Source organism: Epinephelus moara, chromosome 3, assembly GCF_006386435.1.
Source record: "Epinephelus moara isolate mb chromosome 3, YSFRI_EMoa_1.0, whole genome shotgun sequence".
Lineage (NCBI taxonomy): Eukaryota > Metazoa > Chordata > Actinopteri > Perciformes > Serranidae > Epinephelus > Epinephelus moara.
The window spans coordinates 20625576-20644264 of NC_065508.1; the positions used below are offsets into that span (position 1 = coordinate 20625576).

Genomic DNA, 18689 nt, shown 5'->3' on the forward strand with positions numbered 1-18689 from the left:
GGAGAATCCAAAAACGGACTCCATCGATAGAAACTGTAATTTTACCTCGCTGAACACTGGAGCTGCTGATTTAACATAGCCTCAATCAGTAAGTTGGTTTGTCTTATTCTGTGACTTTGGTAAATCCAGTCTCACCCCTTAAAATGCTGGTTCCCAACCTTTATTTAGTTTTATTTGACCTTTAGTGAACCAGAAAAAACCTCTTGCTTTTTCAAGGGTTTCCTGGCCGAGACAGGCAGCAACATCAGTTACAGACAAACATGGAACATAAACACAAAATAAAAAATACACAGCTCTAAAATAAGCAATATGAAACACAAAATGAGATTGCTACAAAGAAAAGCTAAAAAGTATGTTAATATATGCTATAAGTGAACCATAAAAGTGCAAAAACGTTTATCAGTTGTTCTGTTATGCTTTGAATATAATATGAAATATCCAAAAAAATATGTGACCTAGTCAGGGGTACCGAAACGACAAAGGTTGGGAACCACTGCTTTAAAACACCAAAGTCACACGAAGACACAAACTAGCTGATCCAGGCAGCGGTAGACCAGCAGCTCCTGTGTTCAGCAAGGTAAAATTACTGTTTTGGTCAATGGAGTCTGGCTTTGAAGTTTCACTTTCAGTTCCCCGACAGAAAGGGCTGTCTGTTTTAGAAGTATCGAGCATCCAACTGGATAAATGAAACTTGGATTATACTGCACGAGTTGTGTGGGAGTTTGTAAACAGATATTTTGATACAGTTTTGCTGTTGTTAAACGTGGACCCCTATGACTTTACATAAGTCTCTGTTTTTGGATTCTTCGTTCACCATGCCAGCAAGCATGAAAGCATGCGAGAAATAACATTTTCCTTCAAGAATAAAAACATTATGAAAGAGTAAAACACTTCCTTGTTTTTGGGTAAAACTGAGAGAAGTTAACTTCGTTCATGGTTTCTCTCCTTGTTGCTAGTTCTCTGTTTGCCTTGTTATGTCTGTTTAAAGCTGAAACGAATTCCCTAGAAAATTCCTAAAACAATGGAAATGCTGGCAACATCTGGAACAAGTCAGATTATCTCACTTCATTAGAAGATTATCTCTGGTTAAGAAGTCTCAATATGAGAATAGATGACTGTTGTTTCTGTGCACTCACAGCTGCAGATAAGTGACTTCAAAGATCTTAATCACTTCCCCTTTAATGCTCAGATTTAAATCAAATCTGCTGTCAGAAGTCAAAGGTTATGAAGCTACTGGGTCACACTTGGACTCTAAATGGAGTTCTGTAATCATAGATGTTCAACTAATATAGCAGATGTTTCTCCATGGCAAGACTGAACGTGTGTCTGTGTGTAATATTCTCATTATTGCCCTCTCCTTTTCCTCTCCGTTACGTCGGAACATGGCTGCAGATGAAGGAGAATCGGCCGCTGGATTGAATTGGTGCTGCTGTGCCATCCGCACCACATTAAACCCATGACAAACACTGAGACGTTAACAGGCAAAGCGATCTTGTCAGGCGACGGAAAAACCTTGGCACGTCCCTTATGTGAAATAAAGACATCAGAGCAGCAGCGTAGTTTGTTTCTGCCCTGCTGAGAACACACAGTGATGCCAGGCCTGGCTCACAGACCGCACTTCGCCAGGGATGTATAAACAAACAGTGCTGGCTGGCCCCGAGCGGGCCACCCAATGCTGGAGAGGGCAGCTCGCTGGCTCGATCTGGTGTTTATGCAAGATGAGCTGTGGTTAATGCTGCCATGAGCCAAGTGCTGCTCGTAGTAAGGTGGAACACACATTCTGGATTGGTTTGTTTGTGTAAATCATTTGCTCCTGTCAGCATCAGGAGGTGTTACAATTTAAAGACACTGCCCTTTGAATTTTTATGAGATTATAGCAGCTTTCATATAATGTCGGTGTAGACTGTGTGGTGTCGTCCATGTCCTCCTTTGTGGTGGTGATGGGACTGATTGTGAGCAGTTAGACAAAAGAGTCTCATCAGGTCTGCTTACTTGGTAGCACTCCTGTACTTAGGTTTTGAGTATTTTGAGAAGGGCTGAATCTATACCTCCATCTATTTCGTAACCGCTTACCCTCTTGAGGGTCGTGGGGGGGCTGGAGTCTATCCCAGCTGACATTGGGTGAGAGGCAGGGTACACCCTGGACAGGTCACCAGACTATCACAGGGCTGACACATAGAGACAGACAACCATTCACACTCATATTCACACCTACGGACAATTTAGAGTCACCAATTAACCTGCATGTCTTTGGACTGTGGGAGGAAGCCAGAGTACCCACGCTGACACGGGGAGAACATGCAAACTCAGCTTCCTCCTGGGATTGAACCAGGAACCCTCTTGCTGTGCAGCGACAGTGCTAACCACTGCACCACTGTGCCGCCTGAAGGGCTGAGTACTAAGCAAAAAAAAACCATCCTATTGCGATTATTTTGACAGATATTGCATCTGCGATTGAGTCACAATTTTAGTGGGAATGGTCATTTTTACATCTCAGTTTTCACTGAATAAAATATAAAATGTTGATGATAGCATTTTTGCTGGGGTCTGTATCAAACAAGCGTGTTCTCTTACAAGAATACATCCTGTGGATGGGCTGGGATGCATCGTCAGTGATGTATCCTGGGGTGAGCAGCAGGGGTTTCGGGTCTTTTCAAACATCAGACACCCTCACCCAGGCGACCCAGCTGAGGGTGACCGGTTGACATATAAATAAACTCAACATAACTGGAACAGAAAAGTCACAAAATGAAGTACAAATCAAGTTGAAGTTGGAAATCTTTTCGACCTATAAATACACTCATTCTAAACTTTATGCCGGCGACACGTTTACCAGCATCCTGACTTTTTTGGAATTACGGTTGTAAGTTAGTATACTTTTTTTCCTATACCTTTTTTGCTGTTGATGTACATTGTTGTCCCTCAGTGTGATAGATAAAGGAGAAGCTGCTTACAGAAGTCAGAGACTACGATTGGGGGTGACGCACCTTCAGAAGTCTTGGATAACAAATCAAAAAACACAACTGAATGCTTTGGAAAAGATTTTTGCATCCTTTTTGCTAAATTTAAATTTCAAAGGCACTCCAGATTCAGTTTGATCGACGTCAGTGGCATTTATTTCCTTTTTGTACAAAATAATAGACTGTGTTAATGTCTCAACAATATTCTGTAACAATTAGTATATTATATGTATAAAATTGATATTGTACAGACTTGAGACAAAGCTGGAGGATTTATTTTGATAAACTGGGGTCGCCAAAGTTGGAAATGTTTAAATTCTACACACAGTGACTTTAAAGGGACAGTTCACCATGAGGATGCACGCTTCCTTCTGCGTGGTGATACGATTGGCAGGTGTGGTTCAGGAAAAAGAAAATAGTGGATTTAAAATGTGGTGGTGTAGGTCGTACCTCCGTGGAACTTGGATCATAGATGACAACAATAAAAGCAGTAACTCCTTTACAGCTCCACGTAGGCTAAAAATAAAGCAGTTGAATTTAAAATAAATCAATTCCTACATTCAAAGAATCAGTTAAAAAAATTGCAGTACTTGTGAATAATTATTTTTTCCACTCGTAGCAACAGGCTGTCTGTGTTGAATGCATACCTGCTGGTGTACCTGTGTGACCTCACAGTGTCCCTCTCTGGCTCGGTGCCCTCAGGTGTGTTTATGTTTGTGACAGCCGCCACTACCTGCTGCACCTCCTCGCCGGCTCTGTTTCACAAAAACACCGCAAGGACCCCCCCCCCCCCGGACAAAAACCCAACCAGTGTTAAAAGCGGACTGTTGTGGTCCGTGCATTGTTTGTTAGTTTTTCAGTGATGACGTCGTCTGTTTACCTCTTTAAACCGCAGTCAGCTCCAGTGCTGCAATTGTTAATGTTTACTCAAGTGCCAAATAGTGATGAATCCCATGTGTCACCTCACGAGGATGGGTGTTTACCTCACCGCAGCCATGTCTGTTTCAGTTCCGACCATAACAGAATCTGGAGATGTTGAAACCCTCGCGCTGGCAGTCTTTTTAACTCGTCTTGTTAGCGTCAGATCTTTTCACGGCACCATTAAAGGATAAATATATCTGCTAATAATCATAATAAGATCTCTCAGGCCTCTTCTTGGTTTGTGGCTCAGTCTAGTCGAACACACTGCTAATACTGGCATATAAGAACACCACAGCAGCAGTCATTCGATGAATACATTATGATATATCTTCTTAAAGTGTAGGCGACTGTGTGTGTTTGGCTTCCCTGCGTTTATTACCACGATCAGAAGACGTGTGGGCTCAGTCAGGAACTTTTGAACCCCAGGTAAAGCAAATTCCCACATGTCAGAGATCTAGTTTTTTTCTTCTTATGTGACCGCACCCCATTTAGGCCCATGCACGTACTACAATTACTGCTCTGATGAAACAGGCTGCTGCACACAGAGCTGGAAGCCAGATCAAAGGGGATATGTAAATTTTTTTATTTGACCTCTCTCTGACCGTCAATACTACGGCCACCGGCGGTTCTGTGGGACAATGTTGTTAACTCTGAACTGCACGCCACATTATGTTGGAAAACATACGCACATGCTGTATGCACGCTCACACATGGGCAATTAGTGCACGCGGTGCTTTTATCTGCAGCGCTGGGAGGGTTACTTATAAAACATATTCCACTACAGATTACTGAATACACGCCCTGGAAATGTAGTTTATATTCTAAATACTTTGGATTACTTTAAAATCATCTTGCAGAGCTCATTTGGCTTGGTCGTATATTTCCACGCCAAAAACACATTCCTGATGGTTCCCTGCATGCGCATCTCTTTTTTTAATCTGTCATAGCAGCCCGAGTGCACCTTCCCACCCTGGGCTGCGAGCAGCAGGCGAGAAATCACTGTTTAGTGTTGTGTTTGACCCGGGTGATTAGGTGTTTAAACTCCTGTCTCCTCCTCATTAGGCGTTGGCAGATGCCAGACGCTTGAGAGCATGTGATGAGATATTGATGGCTGCTACACTATTTGTTTTCTTGCCGTCTTGTGGTGATGCTCGATTAAGCATTTCTTTTTTTCTTAGGGCGCTCTGATAACAAAATTAACATTCAGAGAAACACAAGACAGTGTCAGGTCAGGTCAGGTCAGGTCACAGACACAAACCGAAGCACATAGTCTAGATGTTGGCATGATGTTTCTCTGATGGAATCTGATCAAGCACTGAGGTCTTTGCATGTCAGACATAGACATAACTGGCTGTCCCACTCGACAAGTAAGAGCTCCTGTATGTCTGTGGTGTCTCCACAGCATTTTTTACTTTAGTGACACTTTAATTACTAACGAATATTAAACTTACAGGCATAAAATTCACAGTCGATCATTTCAATACACTCGTAGCTTGTGGTAGCTAATGTCAGCAAAGTCTAGATATCACTATTCACACTTCACTTCATCACTGTCACACTTATTGTGGTCCTTGTAATTCTGTTTTAGCTTTTGAAGCTTCTCCCAGTACTGTTTCCCATTTCCTTGCAGAAGATTTTTGCATACCCTTCATCATTTCGGGTCCAGGTCACCATTTCCAGTTCCCGCTGAACTTTGTCCTCAGTATGCTCAATAAGGCCTGGACTTTTTCGTCTGTCCATCTGTAACTCCATGCTTATGTGTTAACGTGGAAGCAAACAGAACAAAAAACTGGTTTACAGCAGTAGACTTTGTAAAATGTTGGTTGATGCTGTCTCGTGAATCTTTGCTGTGAGCACTAAACCAATAAGGAATTTTCAGTGCTGCAAGCACCAGTCCCAAAGAATTACCTTACAATCAAGGACTTTTGGGGGATATAATAATGTCCCCAGAGCTTAATTGAGACTCTGGTCCATGCTGTCAAAATGCGATGAGTTCCTCAAAAGGTTCCTGCCGTCACAAAAGGACTTACGTCACTGACAGTAGGCATTTTCAGGCCGAACAGTTTTGGGGACTCCCTGAGAGGAACTGCTTACCAGAAAGCTCTTCCAAGAACTACGTACACTCAAGTGCTTTTTTCAGTTTGAATTGGCATCCCCGATAGGAACACTGAAGTGACGCACTGCTGGGTTGGTATATCAACATCACTTTTGTTTTGACAAGTCAAAATTGCATTTCCACCATCACATAAATACGACTTCATTTCGTTATGAGCCGTTGTTTGTGTTTCGTGTTGTCTGTTGTTTACACGGCTAACTGTTTTTCAAATATTGCGGCTGCTGGTGCAGCTTTGGCACGTGTATTTGATCAATGGAGGCACACTTACATCACTTACGGTTCCTCTTGTGCTGGGAGAGGACCCACTCCGAAGTACGAACTAAGAAAGTCCCTCAAAATGGAGTTCTAAGGACTACAATGGTTCCTAGTTCTTACAGTGTGGACAGAACAAAAAGGATGGTTCGTAGAACTATGAGAAGTTTCTGAGCTATTGTTGAGTTAGTACACTAACCACCGAGCCAATGACTACATGACGCTTCTCTACTTGTTTTATAGTTTCACTATGTTTCAACATTTGCTGTCACTTGTGGCTACCTATTGTTTATAATGTTACATCAACAACTGACCACATGACTACTTGTCTCTAAAATATTCTTTCAGCTTTACACTTCACTGTAAAATGACAGTGATTGAACGCAGCACACTCTCAGAGCCTGGTTTGAATACAAAACGTCCTTATTTGCATGTTGAGCTGATGCAACACCCGTCTCCCTTCATTCAGTGTTTCACCTTCTCTTTTCACTTAATTAAACAATCCTCCGCTGTTTCATTGGTTACATCCTCCAACGTAAGATAAAGGTTTAGATTACCAGTGCTGCAGCCTTCAGCTTCCTTCTAACACACTTTTTAGGCAGTGTGTGGCTTCAGAAGTCAGGTGGAGAAGTGACAGGAGGAGGTGGGGAGGTGTACTTTGGTCTGAGGCTCAGTGCGTCACTGCCACCTAGTGATGGGTTGAGACACTAAATGAAGAAGTATGGTTTTCTATAACCACATGAGTGATGTTCTCTGTTGCTGAACACCGTTTTGTCCTTTACTGAGATCACACGCACTATAAGAATATCATAAAAACTGTCCTTGCTGTCTGTATATTTTGTTTCTAACTGTTGTCCCTCCTGTGTCGTCTCCTGCAGGCTCGCATGGCGTTGGACAAAGGAGCACAGGCTGTTATCTTTGATGTCAGTGATGATGCCAATGCTGCTGCTGAGGTGAGAGTGCAGACACAGCTACATTTATTCATAAAATATGAAAGACAGAAAAGCACACAGAAATGTCACACTCATAATTCTGTGATTACCATCCCGTGTGCAAAACACACATAGCTGAGAGAAACAGACTCCCTTCCCCGACCGGTCGTGCTGGTGGAGGCGGAGGATGCTGAGGAGTTGATGGGTTTGGTCAACAAGAACGAGGAGGCCAAAGTTCGCATTGAGATCATGGTGGAGCAGCCTAAATGGGTAAGCACTGAAACATACACACACCTGTGACTCTCCTATCATTGGCTAGAGGTTGTGTGAAAGTGTGTCTCACAACATTATGGAAAGGATAACCACAGAGATAGAGCTTTTCGTTAAAGCATTAGACCTTTTTGTTTTACTAAAAACAGCCCCAAAATTGCTATCACCAAACCCACCAAACTCCATTTAAATAAACTGTAATTTTAGCATGTATAGAGTCAGCTTATTATCACATCTAACTGGGTGAATTAAGGGTTTATTTTAGCCAAGCCAGAGCTGGTGATTGTTGAAGCAGTTGAAAGATGAATGGATAAGGTTTTTGTGAGTTTTATGTACTTTTTGTCAACTTTGAATGAATTGTGTTTTACGATGATAAAATTACTGTTAATTTGAATGGAGTCTGGTGGGTTTGGCGATGAAGATTTTGGGGCGTTTTCTGGTGAAACAAAAAGGTCTATCTCTGTAGGGATCCTTTCTTTAATGTTGTCAGACACTTAAATCACACTACGATCTGAGTGTGGCCGTACACTGACAGCGTGAACGGCTACCAACTGCAGCAATCTCACCAAATACTGGACCATTTTCAAAAGTGGTTGTTTCCATTTGTTTCTTACACACACATAAACATGGGAGAAAAAAGGGTCTATGATGAAAATGACTGAAGTCACCTCTTAAGATATCTTGGAGTGGTCTCTGATTTAATACAAACATTATTTTGCTCTCTTTCCATCTTCTGTTCCCTTTTCAGCCACATTATGATGTGGGTATCCTGCTCACCATTGTCTTAGTTATTCTAACCATCGTCCTAATCTTCGCTTTCCGCTACAAGTGCAAGTCCAACAGGACCTGGGTGAGTGTTAACCTTACAGCGACATGGGTGTCAGTGCATTGTCTTCTTTTTGGATCCACAGCTCAGCTGGAGATCTTTCAAAGGTTTTTCTAACCCTCGCTTCTTGTGCGTGCAGGACTCTGTCCATCAGCAGACCATGCGGGCCATCAGTCGATTGGAGACCAAAACCTACAGCTCCCAGGGCTGCTCGGGCTCTCAGCGCCACCGTGCAGCCTGGGGGTCAGCGAGTAGCTCCAACTCGAGCCCCGTCTGTGCTATCTGCCTGGAGGATTTCCAGGACGGACAAGTAAGAGGAGAAAGAGTGAGGAACACACTGTATCTGTAGATGTAACTGTCCTCGTCTCAAATCTACCTCTGTCTCACTTTTATACCAGCATCTGAGGATCATCTCCTGTGCTCATGAGTTCCACAAAGACTGCGTTGACCCCTGGCTACTACAACATCGCACCTGTCCCCTCTGCATGCACAACATCATGGGTGAGTAAAGGCATATTTCCAGTTGAGTTTTGGTAAAGAAGGAATCTTAAAATGGTTATGGAGTTTAGTTTAGGCTCTCTTTTCCACGCTTTGACTGATATCTGCAATGCTGTCAATAGAGGACTTTTCGTCAATTTGAAATTTTAGATCTTGAATTTAAATTCACATCGATTTTTTAACCCCTTCTTGAATCTGCTGTGATAGACGTTACTGTTACCCTGCAATGTCCTGTGTGTTCTGACTGCTGTTGTGGCCCACAGGGACAGAGCGGCAGCCTCAGAGGAACAGACTCCAGCAGAGTCCGGAGCAAAGCCAGAGTTTCCTGCACCCTCAGCCTTACAGCAGCCCACGCAACCACCCCTTCCCCCAGCATGCCATCCCCTTCTCTATGAGGCCCCATTATCCTCGTGGACCCTCAGGACCCTATCCCTCTCTGGGCCACTACACTGGCTCTTCTCCCATGGACGCCCAAACTCTACGTTTTCTCACCAGCAGGCCCCTTACGTCCGGTTGTGGATACCACCTTCCTGCAGAGGGTCCTGGGAGGCCCCACAGGATTGGTGGTAACTGCAGGACTTCCACGCACCACTACACGCCTCGTAGGTCCTGCCACAACTATCGCTCGTCCTGTCCGGCCCAGCGCAGTGCATCCAGCTCAAGACTGCACCACACTGCCTCTGCCACACCACAGAACCGTGGAGCGCCGGCTCATAGCCGGCAGGACGACGGCAGCTGCTCGGGTGGCAGCTACCACACAGAGCGCAGCGGATACTTGGCAGACGGGCCAGCGAGCGACTCCAGCTCAGGGCCATGTCATGGCTCCTCCAGCGACTCAGTTCTCAACTGTACTGATGTGTCCTTGCAGGGGGTTTATGGCAGCTGGTCCACCTTCCGTAGCTCTCTGAGCAGTGACTACGATCCGTTTGGTTGTTATGGGCCAGGTCCTGGGCGCGCCCCTCGCAGGAACAGCTTAGAGGCAGGCGCCCAGGCCCGGCCCAGGTCTTTGGATTCTGTGGTAAATAAAGCAGGCTGCCCTGAAGAGCAGCCGCAGACTGTGTTCAGCCACATCCACTACCACCGCCACAGACACCACCACTATGAGGAGGGGGAGCACAGCCAGGGCCCGAGCAGAGGCTCAGACGAGGAGCAGGGAGCCGCTGCTGCTGCTGCAGCTGCACCTGCTGCTCTCGTCCTGGACAAAGACTCACCTGTCTGCCCTCCTAAGCACACCCCCTGCCAGTGCGCAAAGCCAGACCCCACAGATCGGCCCAGTCTGGGGGCAGAGTGTCAGGACCACGACCCCAGCAGCCCTACAGGACCTCCTGTCCTGGTATCCCCAATCCCTTTACAGCTTCAATCCCACTGCTGCCACCAGGGACACGCACATCCTCCCACTACTCTTGGGCGAGTGGGTGGCTGTGTGCTTGATGGCCCCTCTGTTCGCTTCCATCAGAGCTTAGATCTGCAGGATGACCGAAGCATCCACATCCACTACGGTCAGGGCCCAGGCTTCTGCTGCTCTCCTCCTGAGCTGCACCCTGCCTTGCTCCCCGTGCCCCTCATTCTGGACTCTGGAGGTATGGAGGACTGGCCTTGCTATGCCGGGGCCCACGTTGTGTGGCAAAAGCGGGTGCAGCAGGCCCGCTCAGAGCCTCAGCTCTTGGGGCCGGGGACCTCTATGGACAGGCCACCCTGCAGGTTCCACCACAGCCCTGCTGCTGACCGCAACACAGACATTTGTTTGTACTGCCAAACATTACATCACAATCAGGGTGGGTGCCTCCTTTGTTTACCTTTAATAACATGGCCAGGTCATTGGCCTTAAAGTACAACTTTGGGTTATTATTCTCATAGTTTTGGGCATCATTTCTATTAGATGTGATAATGATTACTCACCAAAATACTGGTAATCTGTTGGAACACGGCGACATCACTACAGCAAAGTCAGACTGGGCAAGAAACAAGCAGTCAGATGAACTGTAAAGGAAACAAGCCAATGGTTTAGCTACATTTTCTGAATTGCTTTCTTTGGACATTACTCACCTAAGTGCTATATTGTGGTTTCTTAAAGACGTTTCGCCTCTCACCCAAGACGCTTCTTCAGTTCTGAAGAGGAACAGAAGAACAGAACTGAAGAAGCATCTTGGATGAGAGGCGAAACGTCTTCAAGAAACTCAAGCAAGTCTAGTTGCTAACGATAAAGCACTTAGGATGACCATGACCTGGATAACTGAGAACCTTCACCAACATATCAATTACTCACATTTTTTCCTTATCGTACTTTGAAGGTAACCGAGCTGTTTTTGTGTCCGCAGGATCAGAAGAGGAGTCTGGTGTGTGAGAACTTGTTGCATCCCCATTATCACGCTGCTACACAGGAGCCAGAATGGACAAGCCTCTCATTGGCTATCGCTCTCATGTCTTCCGCATAATTCCACCAGCAATGCCTTTCGTGCAAACGATTCCCCAGCTTCCCCCACAAGTCACACCTCACACGCTGATATGCTCTCTCAGCTGAGTGTGATTGAATTTACCCTGATTATATAAAGCTAAACTTTTTATTGAATTTATGATGGATGATTTAAATGTTTGGGAGTTGCTGGGGAAACGACTCATACGCCACAAAGGGGGGAAAGTGTTTTTCTGTGTTTTCCTCGTCAGTTATAGGAAGAATATTCATCACCAACATGATATCACAAGTTCCCATGCTCCTTAGTGACAACTAACGAATGATCCTTGCTTAGGGTGTTGAGCCCTCATGAAGTAAGACTCCATCTTTGCGTCGCTCACTCTGTTGCAGAATAACTTGATTTATCTTGGAGGTACTTTACTCTGCGTGATCTTGGCCTTCCTTCGCTGAGTCCAGTCTCAGCTCAGAGAAGCTTTTCTCTCCAGCCTACCTCAGCTCAGATTTCTTAACATGCCTCACACAGGGGGTCTTTAAAGGTACTGCTGTAGTGATTTTTTGTTTTGTTTTGTTTTGTTGTTTTTTTTGTTTTGTTTTTTTTTTGGTCACAACCATGTAGCTCCCATAAACTCAACAACTCAAACGTTTTCCTCTTGGCAGTCTGACCTGTCCAAACGGAGAGAAAGGTTGATGCTCAGCCCCTCAAACAACGAGCATTCACTGAGGTTGCTGAGCCTTGCATGGGCCTTGTTTTCACTATTTCAATAATGGCAGCTGTTTTCAACATGTTTGTATTTTGGATCATTTTCTTTTTTTTCTTTTTTTTTTGTAGTCTGTAATTTTTTTTTTTTTTTACTTTTCAAAATGAACCAGTTTGACTGAATTATGTCGTCGTCATACAAGCTATTGACTTGTTCTTGTCATTTCTCTTGCCAGTGGTTACTTCATGTGTTTGACCTCAATGCTGTTAAACCCCCTAATCAGTGCATAGTGAACAGCCTCATCAGAAGGATGACACCATATGCTCTGCTCCTTTTAAAGAATACCTCACTCCACAGATGACCATTTGTATATCAATTACTCACGCTGTATTACGTTATATTCGTGAGGAAAGTGTCGTTTTTCTCGCATTCCTCCACAGTGAACGAAGAATCCAAAAACTGAGGAAATTCTCGATGAACTGAAGTCATGGGGTCCACGTTTAATAACAGCAAAACTATATCAAAACATTTGTGTACAAACTCTCACACAACTCGTGCGGTATAATCCAAGTGTCATTTATGGAGTCGTACGATCAGCACTTCCCAAACAGGCAGCCCCTTTCAGATGGGAAACTGAACTGAAACTAAAACTTATCTATGCTCTCTTCAATCCAGACTCCATTGAAAAAAAACAGTAATTTTACCTCGCTGAAAACATGAGCTGCTGGTCTACTACTGCCTCGATCAGTCAGTTAGTTTGTGTTATTGTGTGACTGTGGTGAATCAAATCTAACCCCTTAAAACACCAAAGTCACACAATGACACAAACTAAATAACTGATCGAGGCAGTGGAAGACCAGCACCTGCTGTATTCAGCAAGGTAAAATCACTGTTGTTATCAATGGAGTCTGGCTTTGAAGAGAGCGGATGTTTTGAAGTTTTGCTGTTGTTACCTTCACAAATTTGAATGTAACACCTTGGTGAGTAATTGATATACAACCAGTTATTTGAGGGGTGAGGTATTCCTTTTAAAGCTTAGTTCATCACAATTTTGTATTATCCCCTAAAAAGGATATACCTTCCTGTTGGCTTTCAGCGACTAAAGCTCTAGAGGAATATTCTACATTGCAGCCATAGAAAAGAGATAGTGACTATTTAATTATATAACTGGAGTAAAGCCATGCTAGGTAGACCTTACAGTCCCAAGCATCAGCTCAGTCTGTTGCCGTAGCACCAGTTCAATGAAAGCTCGGTGTGCTGTTCCCATGATTTCAAACTGTAATGGGCGGAGCCTGAGAAATGTCTCAGGAACAATCAAACACTGGAAAAATGGGAAGAATTCATTTACCTTAGTTACAGTAATGCTACCTGAGTTGGTAAATGATCCTTTGTCGTGGTAAATGAGCACTGTCAATCCCTGCTTTAAAGAAAGGATCCACCGTAAAGGGACAGTTCAACCCAAAATCAAAAATACATATGTTTCTTCTTACCTGTAGTGCTGTTTATCAGTTCTAGATTGTTTGGGTGTGAGTTGCTGAGTGTTGGAGACACCGGCCAAAGAGATGGCACTCAGCTTGTGGTGCTCAAAGCACCAAAAAATAAAAAATAAAACAGCACTGTCTCTTTCCAGAAATCATGACCTTGTTACTCAAGATAATCCACAGACCTTGTTGTGAGCAGTTTCATGTAGGAACTACTTTCTTTCTACGGAACAGATAGCGTGCATCTCCTCATGGTCGAGAGGCTCATGCTGGTGACAGCACCAGATGTTTAAACACATTAAAGGGATCGTCCTCGGTCATATTTGCCAAACCTTCTGTTTTACCTGGGATACTTATTTTTCATCACCCTCTCCCACTTTTCTCCTGGGGTCACAATTCTGGCACTGCCAACATGTATAAACCCAATGACTTTAAAAGTAGACTGTTTCCTACCTGTTGGTGCTTCCCTCTCTTTCTCCCTCCTTTTCCAACCCTATAGCCCAGCATGAGTAGGGCACAGCTGCTGGTGAAGACCTCGTCTCTGTGCTGAAAGCGTGCGTAAAACGACAGGACGCTCCATCTGGATTTGAGGGGTGCCTTGGGGGTTGGGGGTACCCAGCTGTCTTGTAGAGACTCAGGGGTGTGTGGGCCATGGAGGATAGCCGGATGAGGACCCTTGCATGGGCCAAGCCTACAGCCTGGCCACCCTCCCTCCCTCCCTCCTCCAGGTACTCTGCTGGAGTACGGGGGTAATAATCCAAAAACTAAACAAAATTTAATGTATTCAACATAAAAAATTCTGATGCAGTCTACTTTTTTTAAACTTGTTTTTATTCTTTAAAAGTCACCAGAACGCATGAAGCAAAGTTTATGAAACAAAAAAATTCCTCTTTCAAAATCCTCCCTATTTTTGAGGTCTGTGACATTAGCTAGCTTGGCGGTGCTAGGTGAGCTAGCAGTAGATGCATGCTTTCTTCTGTGCGTCCATACACCTAGCAGGTGTAGAAAGAAATTACTTCCTCCACAAAACATTTCACAACAAGGTCTGTGGATTATCTTGAGTAACCAGGTCAGGAAAGAGACATTGCTGTTGAGTATTTCAAATGTATTTTTCACAAGCTGAGCGCCATGTAGTTTGATTATATTGGAGAGAAGGCAGACCAATACCTCCAACACTCGGCAACTCACACCACAACAACCTAGATTGATAAATAGCACTGCAGGTAAGAGGAAAATAGGTAAGGGGGGGATCAAAAACATTTTTTAATTCAGATAAAAGTAAAAAATTATAACCAACTCCCAAAACTACAAACAACAGAATCAAGCTTTTTTATTTCCTCTCCTCCCAAGTAGCCACTCTGGCAGACTGATGGACAGAAAATGTCTTTATATCCCAGCAAAATTACTCTGAACTCTTCAAACTGTGTAGATAAAAGTCAAAGATGGCTCTCTTATTTTCATACTTGTCTAAATAATCGGAGCTCGGAGGTACAGGAATTCTGTTAGAGCGTTGACTTTCCCTTAAAGGCTCAGTGAAAATGTGAAAGGACAGACTTCAGATACAGTTTAACAGCAGACAAAGAGCTTGTGGGTATTGCAATGTAACCAGTAGCACTTACTAAAGCCTCATATGTGCCTTATTCATTCAAACTGTTCATCATCCTAAATCAGGAACGTCCCAACACACTAAGCTCTTACCTGTCGAACCAAAGAGGTAAAATCTTGAACACAGTGGACTTATAACATAAGATGTGTTGTGCCCTTTTTCCTGCTTCAAATCTTTTCTCAAATCTCAGAATGAAATGTGCTTTCAATAACAAGAGAGAGAACAGAGAGAATTGAAGTGGAAAAAATTTTGGAGTCAATATTTTTTGGACAATCATGCAGAAATGTTCAGCCGCAGTCCCTTCCTTTGTGCCAATACCTCACTTTGAATGTGTCACCGCGGCGTCCATCAGCTGAAGTATCAGGGTTTCCTCGTCTGTTCGTGCCCCAAACAGTCTCAGAGACTGAGGTGGAAATGACTGAATTACAAGCAGCACTTTGGCTTGAGCAGATTTTATATTTAAAAAAAAAAAAAAAAAAATCCATAGTATTAATTGAGAAAAAAAAACAAAAAACCCAAAACCATCAGCACATGAAAAATAGCATTTAGCGATGCTGCAGAATATCTGATGTGATTTCATCCTGTTCAAGATCTTTCTCTTTGTGTTGTTTATGTGTTTGTTTTGTTTTTGCAAGAATAATGAGCTGAAACTGCCTTTTCTATGAGTAAAAAAAAAAAATCCCTCCAGAACTTCAAGGGATACGTCAGTATATTTTGGATATTTTGTGTACAAAAAGAGAACAAAAAACAAAACCAAAAAAAAAAAAAAAAAAAACAGAAATGAAATAGTGTTGTATTTTATATATAATAGAACATTTCAATATAGTGACATGTCACTAATATATTTATTTACTAATATATTTATCCATTTTGTCCAGGTTTGAAAGAGTGGTTTCTGTATAGACTGAATGTTTCTATATGGAAACTGACCAGTGCCATCACAGATGTATCAACCTGCCTTCATTCCAATTATATGCAAATAAATTATTTTGAAATAAAACCTGTGGCGAATACTTTCTTTCTGCAGGAGAGTCCAGTTCATGTTGTTTTTTTGTGTGATTTAGGGGGACAAATGGGGGAATAAAATAAAATATAGTAAGTATGTTTACTTTAGGGTGTAATCACCTGAAAATAAGAATCACTGTTTTTTTGTTTTTTGTTACCTTAGAATGAGCCGTTTATGTCTACACAATGAGTGGGTCCTCATCAAGGACATCGCCATGTTCACTGCCGTGTTTCTACAGTAGCCCAGAACAGACAAAGCAAACACTGGCTCTAGAAAGGGCTATTTGCATTTTCGCGTCAGCCACCATAGTTGGCAGCCCCTTCGGGCCGAGAGCATTGAAAAACCCTTTTGCTGTGTCTCAAATCGCGTACTTCTGTACTTACACTTAATATTTTGAGTGCATGAGTGCATTCACACTAAGAAGTTTGGAAAAATGCAGTGCACTATGAGTACCGGGATGGTGCACTCAAAACAGTCAAGAAGTTGAGTGTGGAACTATGGACACTTCTCGCCTTCAATGGTCGCCATTTTGGCTACGTAGCGGAAGGGGAGAGACCACTTTTCAAACTGGAAATGGCGGCTGAGGACTGTGTGACCGTGAATGTCGCTGCATTGTACAAATACATGTGTTTTTTGCAGTAAGCACCACTATACTTGATGTAATGGTTTGGTACCACGAACAATAACGCAAATGCTAATGCTAGTTTGCTAACTAGCTAATTTGCGGTCGTCATTTCCACTGAGTGCCCAACGGCCGTGTTTGGTTTGAGACAACACTACCCTGTCGAAATTCGCACACTACTCCAATAAGTACATAGTGCACATAGTATACTACATGCAAGTGTACTGACGGAAGTATGTGATTTGAGACACAGCATTGTTCTTTAATTGCATGTAGCATACAGCAAAATTTGTCGTCCCTGATTAAGAAGTGTATTCTTTCACGCATGCATGCACACACATTAAAAGAAACAGTGTATAGTAGCCTAAAAAGTATAAAATGTAAGTGCTGAAAACAGAGCCAAGTGCAGTGTTCTTGTTTTTGCAATTATGTCATTGATGATGTGGCTGTGGAAGGGGGCGGGAGTTCAGTTCATAGATGGCTGTTGAGTAGAAGCTGTTTCTGAATCTGGAAGAATGAGTCTTTAAGGCTCTGTAGCGTCTTCCAGATGGTTTGGTTTAGAGACAGTGGCACTGAGGAAAAGACAGGAGGCAGAGCTGGAGGTAGCAGAGATGAAGATGTTGAGGTTCACTTTGGGAGTGATGAGGATGGATAGAATCAGGAATGAGTACATCAGGGGGACAGCTCATGTTAGATGTTTTGGAGATAAAGTCAGAGGCCAGACTGAGATGGTTTAGACATGTTCAGAGGAGGGACAGTGAATATATTGGTAGAAGGATGCTGAGGTTGGAACTGCCAGGCAAGAGGCATAGAGGAAGACGAAAGAGGAGATTGAGAGAAGAGGATGCAGAGGATAGGGTTAGATGGAGGCAGATGATTCACTGTGGCGACCCTGAAAGGGAACAGCTGAAAGAAGAAGTGTCTTCCAGATGGCAATGTTGCAAACAGTCCATGAAAGGGGTGGGTGCTGTCTTTGGTCATGTTGTGGGCTCTGCTGTGGCAGCAAGACCTGTAGGTGTCCTCAGGTGGGAGGCAGTGGGAGACCAATGATCTTCTGTGCAGTTTTTATGATCCCCTGCAGTGCCACTCTGTCAGCTGCCGAGCAGTTTCCAGACCAGACTGTGATGCAGTATGTCAGTATGCTTTCTACGGTGCAATGATAGAAAGACTTCAGCAGTCTGGCAAAGAGGTGGGCCTTTCACAGGGTTCTGAGGAAGTAAAGTCTCTGTTGGGCCTTCTTGACCAGAGCAGCAGAGTTGACAGACCACTTGAGGTCCTTGCTGATGTGGATGCCCAGGAATTTAAAGTTGGGCACTCTCTCCACCTCCTCTCCCCTTATTGTCCCTGGCCGGAGCTCTTCTTGATGTCGTCTGAAGTCTGTAATTAGCTCCTTTGTCTTCTTGATGTTAAGAGACAGGTTGTTGTCTGCACACCACACAGTCAGATCACCATGTCTGTTTGCTCTGAAGAGGAAGAGACCTCTGCGGATAATTTAACTCCCAGTGAAAACCTCTTGAATGTCTTGATCTCAAGTTATCAGTCAGTGTGAAACATTACAAACGTTTTTGTTTTCTCTAACTGGGAGACATTTCAGCTGGTTTCAATCATCATGCAATCATGCAATGCTCACTTCTAGATGCAACTAAATCCCCCTAAATCTTGCACACTGTTCCTTTAAGGAATATTTCACCCAAAGTTACACCTCATAGTTTAGGAGACCCACGGGACTGCTGGCAATCTCGGCCAACATTGTTGTCTTTAAGGTGCGCTCGTGTCTTAAGCTAGCACGACAACCTAAGGGATCCATTGGTACCAATCATGTCATGCTAGCTTGTCCAGAACGAAGCTAAACAACGCAACTGAAACATACATCACTGTATCAATTACCTATTAATGACATCTGGGGTAATTACAGCCCCATGAAACTTTACAGCCACAAACTAGAGACCGTGGGTGGCTTTTGTAAGTATATTGACAATAAGGGTTTTTTAGCAGTTTCTAGAACAAAAGTACGCTGCATCCAATTGTTTTTGATACCATATCACACGTTGGATTTTTTAATGATGTTCCTCAAGGTCCTGGTATTTT

General features: G+C 43.6%; 1 protein-coding gene across 1 annotated transcript in view; it reads left to right on the plus strand.

Annotated features, from left to right (window-relative positions):
• Positions 1-16335, plus strand: part of LOC126387654 (E3 ubiquitin-protein ligase RNF43) — a 114449-nt gene extending 98114 nt beyond the window's left edge. Inside the window, exons 3-9 of the mRNA XM_050040249.1 lie at positions 7128-7202; positions 7317-7451; positions 8200-8301; positions 8417-8587; positions 8676-8778; positions 9039-10550; positions 11094-16335. Of these exons, the coding sequence (XP_049896206.1) occupies positions 7128-7202; positions 7317-7451; positions 8200-8301; positions 8417-8587; positions 8676-8778; positions 9039-10550; positions 11094-11119 (2124 nt within the window). The 3' untranslated portion in view covers positions 11120-16335. The remainder of the gene's footprint in view (positions 1-7127; positions 7203-7316; positions 7452-8199; positions 8302-8416; positions 8588-8675; positions 8779-9038; positions 10551-11093) is intronic.
• Positions 16336-18689: the final 2354 nt, after the last annotated feature.